The sequence below is a fragment of the Lonchura striata genome, chromosome 16 (genome assembly GCF_046129695.1).
Source record: "Lonchura striata isolate bLonStr1 chromosome 16, bLonStr1.mat, whole genome shotgun sequence".
Classification (NCBI taxonomy): domain Eukaryota; kingdom Metazoa; phylum Chordata; class Aves; order Passeriformes; family Estrildidae; genus Lonchura; species Lonchura striata.
The window spans coordinates 17,478,229-17,487,081 of NC_134618.1; the positions used below are offsets into that span (position 1 = coordinate 17,478,229).

Genomic DNA, 8,853 nt, shown 5'->3' on the forward strand with positions numbered 1-8,853 from the left:
CTGCCATTTTAGTCTGGTGTTTGGCAATAGCCAGTCCCTGGCTCCTTTCCAAGTCACTCAAAGAAAAAAGCATCCTTACTTAAAACTGGAGACAGAAGTGCCATGACTAAAAACCTAAAGAGTCTCAGTATGGTAATGTTTTCAGCAGCTTGCAGACATAAGTTAACATTGCCCCAAGTCCTGTCCTACTGCTTCCCAATCCTTCTGTGGCAATATTCTCTCCTTACAGAGCACAGCTGCTTATGAATGGCCTTACATCAAGACAAATTCTTCTGCATCTAAAGAAGGGACAAAACACAACCACAATGCTAAGTCAAAGTGTTCCATCTCCAGCCCTAGGTCAGAGACTGAGCCAGCTGCCTTGCACACACTGCACTGATTTTTCACCTGCTTGACATGCTACAGCAGGTGTCATTTCCATTGTGCAACTGAATTTGTACTGTTCCTGTACAAATAGGGAGCACTTGCTGAGAAAGGCTTCTTTCAAGAGTTCAGTTGCATATATCAAATGGAGGACTGACTGCAACACTTGCATCTTTCATCCCCAAACATGTACTGAGAGTCCCAGCCCATGAATATGGAGAATTAATAACACAAAACAGCCTCCAAGAAAGCTGTGCAGGCATTACTATGAACAGGAACATCAATGATCATTTTATTGTAAGATTCTTAGAACTGTAGAAAATTAGTACACTGAGTACTGTTACTAATGAATACAACACAGTCTGGCTGTTCTGCCAGAGTGGGGGGCAAACAGATGTCACTGACATCTAGTTTTACTGGCATCATCTAGGGCCAAGAGTGGAGCTCTGTGTTAAGTCTGGGAGCCCATCCGACTCACACCTGTAAAGAAAACAAAAGGAAGGTTAATGGACAACACAAAGAGAAAAGATAATATTGTATAGCCATCTTTTCTAAAATGCTTTGTATATTCTTTTGTTGCTGTTCACCATGTCCAATTTCCCTGGACCAATGGAGGAATTCCATAGAGATTCTAAGAAGCTGGGTATTTCCAGAAGCTTTAGCATCATGGGCTGTGTGTGCCTCTATTCTTTCCCTCCTCCCCCACCTCCTAAAGATAGTTAAAAAAAATATGCACAGGATCTGCTAATGCCCCTGTGGCATTCTTTGGGTACTGTGGGGGCTCAGTGCTGCCTGTGTGTGGTTTAGTGTCTGAAACATACCACTGAAGTCAGAAATAGCTGATACTCACAATTATAAATACTACAGGCAAAGCCACTGAGTATCACAGCCCATTTCCTAGTGTTATTGCATTCAGTTTTTTAAATATACCTTGCTTAGTACCTGGGGTATCACAAGACCAGAATTCATTACACTCGGGACAGCGGGGTTCAGTCTGGCCTCTGAAGTACTTTCTGACACAAGGTAAGTGCATTCCAATTCCACAGGATTCACATACTTGGCTCTGAAATCAGGAGTGTTGATCCATAAAATCATTCTAAACAGTCTTTCAATTTAAGAGAAAGTGGTTATGAAGTGCAGCAGATATGTAACGCTTTGTTCCAAAGAATGGTTCCCACAATATGGGTGGTAGACACACTCAACAGTCAAAGCTGGTAAATTGGTTAAAGTAGATCTTTTTCTGTAAACTAGGAAATACTATTTCCCTATATGGACAAAATTTAGCTTGAAAGACAACCATTTCAGTGCAATAAAGGAGACTAATCAGGGTGGGAAAAAGTAACATGGAAGCATGTTAGTTGTGCAGATCAGAAGATGCAGGCTCAAACAGCAAGAAAATTTAGCAGTTTTGGAATACAAATCCAGGCTGTAACTACTTCAGCAAGATGGAACTGCTAACATCCCAGCTATCAAAACACAGTGCTTTAGCATGCTCTATATAGCACACATGTTCTGAGGTCCAAACACAAGCAATTCCTGAACTAAAATCCCAGGACCAAGAAAGAATGTGGCACACTATTGATGTCTATTGGCAAGGCCTGAAGAGGACACTGGTAACACCTCACTGCTAAACCTATTTCAGCATCAGAAGTTCATCTCTAACATGCTGGTTTGGAAAGCCAGACAGCACAACCCTGTTCCTCATTGCAGGAGTGCACTTTTCCAATTTTATACTTGGAGACACTACTCCAAGACAATTTTATTTCTTAAGACAGAAGATAAAATGCCTAAAATGGAAAAATAAAAATTTACAAAATGCACCATGACCAGATTACAAGACCAAGATTATACCCAAGGGAAAGCATCACAAACCTCAGCTATGTCCATGCAAGTCCATTGACTGAGGTGATAAAACATGTTACCTGGATGGCGAGGCTGCGACAGATGTTACATTTCCTTGCCACGTCCTGGTAGTTGCTGAGAATGTACTGTTCCATCTCAATTATGCAACGAGTATGCAGAGTATATTCTCCATTTTTCTAAGGAAACGAGATGAGGAGTTTATTTTAATTTCTTTTACCTTTTTTGACTTTGCTAACTGCCTGTTAACAAGCTACTTTTTTCTACTGTCATGAAACCAACATGCTAGTACAATGCAATGCCAGAACACTTTTGAAATAGCAGAACTCCTTTGTTTAGAGGAGGAGAATAAAAATTCCACAACTTTTACAGAGATCTAGTCCTTGGAAAGCACAGATGAGCAAGCATGTGCTCCTTAATAGAGACATGCTGTTTTGGATCCGCCCAAAAAGCATTTTAGAGGAAATTTTCCTAGCTTTCAATAAAATCTAGGCATTTCCTGCTTGATGTATCTTTGGAAATATCCGCCAAATCAACTCAACATGTAAGTAACTGTGTGGTAGCAGGTTGAAGATCTATGATGCAATGACTCCAGCAGGAAAAGGGATTAAGGTCTCACTTAGCAAGCAACTGCAGTATCCACATGGTCAGTCCACCATGGTCAACATTGTGAGTTCATCACCACTGCTCCCTCATGAAATAAAACAGGTGTAACCATGTGCACAGTGGCCCATGCATTTCTGGTACAGGAGTTTTCAACATGTTTGGCCTTACTCCTTTTCAGGAAATTCTAAATGCAACTAACAGTACAGGTCACTCTTAAGAGCTTTCCCCAGCTCTTGTTCCACGTTGAAGGATGCTGTGATGTTGTGTACAAAGGATGCTGTGTTGTTGTGTCTGTGCATCACTGGGCAGGACTGGACACACACACCCACCTGACGCAGGTACAAGAAACCGAAACCATATGGTCCTGTACAGACCTACCCAAGGAGTTTTTCCATTTCAGTCTACTTCCTTTTGTGCAAAAATCACTGGAGCAGCAATAAGCATGAGTGCCATAAGACCATTTTTGCCATCATTCATGCAAGAAGAGCTCTAGTCTCAGCTACCACACCCGTAAGAACATGGCAGCTGGACCCACTGAACTAAGGACACTTGAATGCAGTTACCTCAGAGAGCCACTTATCCTCCACAAAAACTTTCAGCACTTGTTCTGCTTCCTTTTTCTTCATTTTCTTTGTCTTAAGTTGGTCAGCCAAGTTTAAAATATCTGTAGATGAGGCAAAGCCGTTTTCTGATAAAATTATTAGGTCCATCTACAGGAAGAAACATTACCAAGTATCAGAAACACTCCAATTAGGCAGACACACCTTAATATGCTGATATGCCTTTTTTTTTGCATCCAGGTATGTGAGAGATACTACAGTATATGGCTTGAACCAGAAAACAAAGGCCAAAAGCTGAAACAATCATTGTCCTCTTGACAGTTTTAATCTTTGCCAAGAAAACATTTCCACAAATAGAAATATACACACTGTCTACACGAAGCTGCATTCAGGGACCCCTGGCCACACTTGGTGGTGACAGATCCATTTCTTTTTATCTGCTCTTTGTCAAAGATCTTTTGAGGAAAAACCTCAATAACCATAGACCAATGTTTAAATGCAAATCAGCAAATTAATTTTGTATGTTACTGGCATTAAAAACTACTGTATATTACTGAACTACTGAAGCCAGTGAAAAACTCAGCAGTCATGACTGAAAATCATGAAGAAAGTTGCCTGTATTACTTAAAGTAGGCATGTCCTGTTCCTAACCCAGGGAGCCCTTCCATGGTGCTGATTTTGCCTTACCTATAACTGACTTACAACAGCAAATCATCACTTACACATACTTTCAACTCTGCCCACCCCACCCATTTGATCTCACATAAATTTAGGTAAAATGGCAACTACTTCTTCAACCACATCTCTATTTCCATTCATTTTTAGATGAGAGCTTCACAAATAATATGATTTACTAAGTGATAACTGACATACTTACTGTTTTTCTGAATAATTCCAATTCACTTTCTGTATAGTCAGATGCCATTTTAGTTACTTCAGTTTCTGCCAAATTCACCTACAAAAAAATAAACTGATATAAAGTGCCGATGTAGTTTCATACCAGAAACTGTAAAAAAACCCCTGAGGTTATTAAGAATACATCATCTTACAATTAACATAAATGTTAGTTCTTTGTGGGGTACTTGATGGTATTCAAGTTCTTTCTTTACAATCCCTCATCTTCCAGCCACAAATTCTCCAGAGCTTCCTCTGCCCAGGCAAAGTCATTCTACAACACAAGCTCCCAGAACTGACACAGAGTGCTGCAGCAGAGCTGACACATCACAGGTGTTAGATAGGTCTGGTACTAAACAGCAACAGGAACTTTGTTATCTGTCACAGTTTTTTTCACTATGAAAACCACTTGCCCATGTTTTCTATTCTTATTGCATGTGCTACTATTATTAATTATTAGCTCAACTTAGTAGAAAAAGGAAAGGTTAAAAGCAGCAGCTAATGTTAGAATATCTTCTGTATGATCTTCTGAAATTACTAAATAACCTCTGACATGCACATTGCAGATCACCTGGGGAAACAACTTACAGGCTACTCCTCAGCAACCCCTTCATGCTAGGTTGCTTTTTGAGTAGGAGAAAAAGAAAACTGATGTTGGACAGCTCTCTGTGTTTTCTAGTTTAAAAATCTGTCTCAGGAAAGAAAGTCTCCTGTGGAAAAGAAATCTCACTTCAGCACTTAAGCAATGTTTATGCCAAGTAACTCCAACACTGCTGTCATCCTTGCTGCCATGTCCTATTCCCATACACCTGGGCTGTGACAGTTTATCCTCCCAGCAGCTCCTGCAGCCACTGCCAGCCCCATGTGAACACAGCACAGCAGGTACCTACTACAGCATAATGTGCTCTCCCATCATCTTCTGATATTCCTTTCCGGATCTGCATAAACAAAGGCTGCAGGTGGCTGTTAATAGTGCTGATGAAATCGTCCAGTTTATCGTGTGCATAGTAAACTGAAAATGAATGAACAAAGTCATACAGAGAAAAAACATACAGAGAAAAGTCAAACAACTACACACACATCAGGCAGATCTTTTTATGTGAAGCATTTTTTTCCCAGGTAAGAGTGCTAAAACTGAGGCAGAATTCAAACATGAATTCAAACTGTTCTATTTAGCAGACATATCATTTCCTTGCGCTGCTGTCTCGTGGCCTTCAGAGATGCTCAGCTCCTTAAAAATCAGTTGACAGAGTGCAGAAAGTCTGCCTTGTTGCAGGGAAGCCATAGCACTAATTCAGTAATTACAGTGACCTGAACTAAGCTGAACTGAAAATAAAATATGATTGGGAAAAATATTATGCACAATAGAAAAATACACTGACTTGAATTCCTTTATACACAAGGGATTTCTTGTTTCTGTATGCTCTGTTTCACAAATTAATGGCACATAAGTGCTCAAATTACATATCAGAAAACCTAAAATTCTAGTGTTGTAGAAACACAAGAAATATCTTGAGTAGTTTTCTACAAATCAAGCAAATACTAGCAGCAGTTTTATAATAGACATAATTAGAATGGACTTTCAGTCATTCTATGGAAGAGTATACAATGGTTTATGCCTGCACACCACCAGCACAACCCTCACATCTGCCCAAAACAAGACTTTGTCAGTGGCAACACTCCTGCTTGCCTTCATCAGGCTAAAATAAACTCCAGAGCTAAGTAATGTTACAGCAGGCCCCTGGCCACGTAATAAGTTACACAGACTCCATGCATTTACAGAAGGCTGATGGTTTCTTTATCAAGAAACCTATTGCTTTTTTGATACTATAGTTCACTACAGGTAGACCTAATTGGCCCTCTAATTAAAACACCATCACTACTGGCTAATTAAGAAACCACCCTTTGGTAAATAAATCTCCACAACACATTCCACATACTCACAATACCAGGTGCAGCAAGTTAAGATAAGAATTGTTTCTCATTCTTTTCTCTGATCTTATCACAGCCTTTCCCAGGCATCATTCTGGGAAAGTTGCCTGTTGCTCTCTGTGATCAGAGAGCTGCTGCCACAAAGTAACAGCTCATAATTTTAGATAAATGATTCATGTCTTAAAAATCCAACCAGTTATCATGAAATTAATCCTGTTCTCAGTCAGAGGAGTCCCTCGCTCATGTAAGAGCACTGGGGCAAGGTCTCACTCCCAAACTGCACAGCACTCATAGGATGCTCCTCTCAGGAGTTCCTGATTCTCATATACAAGATTCCTTCAGTGAACAAAGTCAACGAACAGCAAGAACATTACTAAAGTAAGTACAAAATTAAGCATAATTTTACCACCTGCTTGGCCCCTGTCAGCAGGAAACACTGCACACAGCAGCCAGGTAGCTTTAGTGAGAGAGGGTAAGAGATGAAAGGTACCAGAATACTCTTTTGTACAACAGTTTTAACACTTTAATGTTACATTTTAATGTTAAGTGGCTGCTTGAGTAGATCTTATGTGGAAAAAAAAGGGATAAATATTCTCCATAAAAAATGGACAGGGGTTAGAGAACACCCGAAGTTACACTTCACAATTTTAGCATTTAAGAAGTAGGTCAAGTTACAGTTCCTGACTCAGGAGATGTACAAATAGACTACTTCATTCTGACCTTACATCTTTGGGTACAAATTCACAGAAAATCAGAAGAGTCCCTGCAGAGTGAGTAGACATGGCACAGGGACACTCCTAAGCCTGGTAGGAACACAGCTTCCAGGACTTGGAATGGACAATACAGTGCAGGTGAGATGGGAAAAAAAGCACAGCAATTCAGCAGGAAACCTCATCTCATCCTCACAGAAATGTTTTTGCAGCAGTCACTTCTCCCACAACACGGGGGAGAAATAACTGAAGTGCATTTACATAAAAGCATTCACTATAGTGAAGTATATCCAGTGTCAAAAATTATTTTTTGAAAATCATTTATATGTATAACCTATAAACAACAACCTTGATAAAATAAGAAGTACTATATACAAATCTGGCCTGATTAGAAATTAGTTTGCTTGTTGCTATATTATTTTATCTTTCAGGAAAGAAAGGGAAGACTCATATCTTTACAGTTCTTAAACTTTTTTTAGCTGGTGCATGCCCTTCAGAAATCAAATTGTTTTCAAGATGCACCAGGAAAAAATCCCAGTTCTTTCATCACTAAGACAGACACACCTTTGTCAGTTTCACAGCAGTGCTGGTGTAATTTTTTGGCCTCTGATCCTTCTGTTATCCCATTAGACATCAGAGCCTGCAAGAACCGTCGATGAGCATTGGTCATCTGAGCTGCCATCACAGTGTTTCACCAGGCTTCAAGTGCTGCAGGAGGTTTAAGCTGGAATTAATGCACATGTTAATGCAAATTGAGAATACAACAGTCCAAGTATACACAAGATTTCAATTAAAATCTATTACATTGAATGAGGGCAAAAAAAAGCAGATCCCAAGGTTGTCCTCAGAATGCAGAGGGTGACCAGCTCTGAGGTTCTGGAAGGGTGGAAGAGATGAAGTCCAACTAGTTTTAGCTCCAGAAAAAACAACATAGGCATTGTGTCGTTGTCACCCAAAATCGAGAATAAAACTTCTTCTTAAGACCAATGTAGTATTAACAAGCAAGGAATACTCTACTGCAGCACTGGATACACAGGGGAATGACTGCTGCTTAACGTGCATAATTGGCTCAAGGTTATACACACAGAAGCCGCTTGAGTCTGCACAGTTAGTCTCAGACGGTGCTCCTGGAGGGTCTTTAGGCACCCCTGGTGGTCACTGAGCCTCTAAACTTCGACCTCGATCTTCTCTATGCGGCGCGGTTTTCATCGAAGCTGCTCAGCATGTTGCTGAGCGAACTGTATCGGGCCGCTTTGACTCGCCAGGAACTGGAGCAGGAGAGCGGCCCGCGGCCCACTCCCCGCTACAACGCCCCAGTAACCTTACACTCACTCCCCAGCGGGATTTGCAAACCTGAAAAGAACAGCGCTGGGTGACAAACACAACACCGCCTGTCATTCCCCCTTAGACAAAGCTCCTGCTCCCCACACAGCCTGATCTGAGCACAGTCAGTCAGAGCGGGTGACTTTGCACAGAAAAACAATCCTCTACAGGTTTCGAAGAACGCCTGAAGTACTTAAAGGCAGCTCAGGAAATTCCCTGACCGCTGCACCGGCCGACTGCCCGCTTCTGGCTGAGCTCTGACCTCGCCGCTTCACGGCCCACGCGGCCTCGGCCCAGCCGCAGCCCACGGAGGCAGTGCCACGGAAAGCCGCCCGGCCCGCTGGCCCGCGGCCCCACCGGGACCCACCGGGGCTCTCCGGGGCTCCCACCGCAGTGCCACCGCTCAGCGACCCCCGCACCTGCCCACGCCCGCCGGCTCAGCGACGGCTGCGCGCGCCCCGCGCCGGGCCCGCCCGCGCCGGACGGAAGGACGGGCGGCGTGTGGGGGCGGAAGGCGGAAGGCCCCGCCCCGCCCCGCCCCGCGCCGCCCCGCGCCGGCCCCGGGCCCGCCCCGGGCCCGCCCCGCCCCGCCCCGGGCCCGCTCC

At 42.7% G+C, this 8,853-nt stretch overlaps 1 protein-coding gene across 6 annotated transcripts; it reads right to left on the reverse strand.

Moving 5' to 3' along the window:
- Positions 1-625: 625 nt before the first annotated feature.
- Positions 626-8,773, reverse strand: NSMCE1 (NSE1 component of SMC5/6 complex). 6 transcript variants are annotated; one of them, XM_077786922.1, is made up of 8 exons: positions 8,668-8,773; positions 7,490-7,649; positions 5,174-5,295; positions 4,267-4,344; positions 3,393-3,539; positions 2,286-2,402; positions 1,306-1,426; positions 626-843 (listed from the first exon to the last, which is right to left on the reverse strand). In XM_077786922.1, the coding sequence occupies exons 2-8, from the start codon at positions 7,605-7,607 to the stop codon at positions 815-817; spliced, it is 732 nt and encodes a 243-aa protein (XP_077643048.1). In that variant the 5' UTR covers positions 7,608-7,649; positions 8,668-8,773; the 3' UTR covers positions 626-814. The 6 variants fall into 6 exon arrangements, with proteins under 6 accessions (XP_077643048.1, XP_021399511.2, XP_021399515.2 ...); XM_021543836.3 differs by having other exon boundaries at positions 1,294-1,426; XM_021543840.3 differs by having other exon boundaries at positions 1,294-1,426; positions 7,490-7,633; positions 8,668-8,772.
- Between the last annotated feature and the right edge of the window lie 80 nt (positions 8,774-8,853).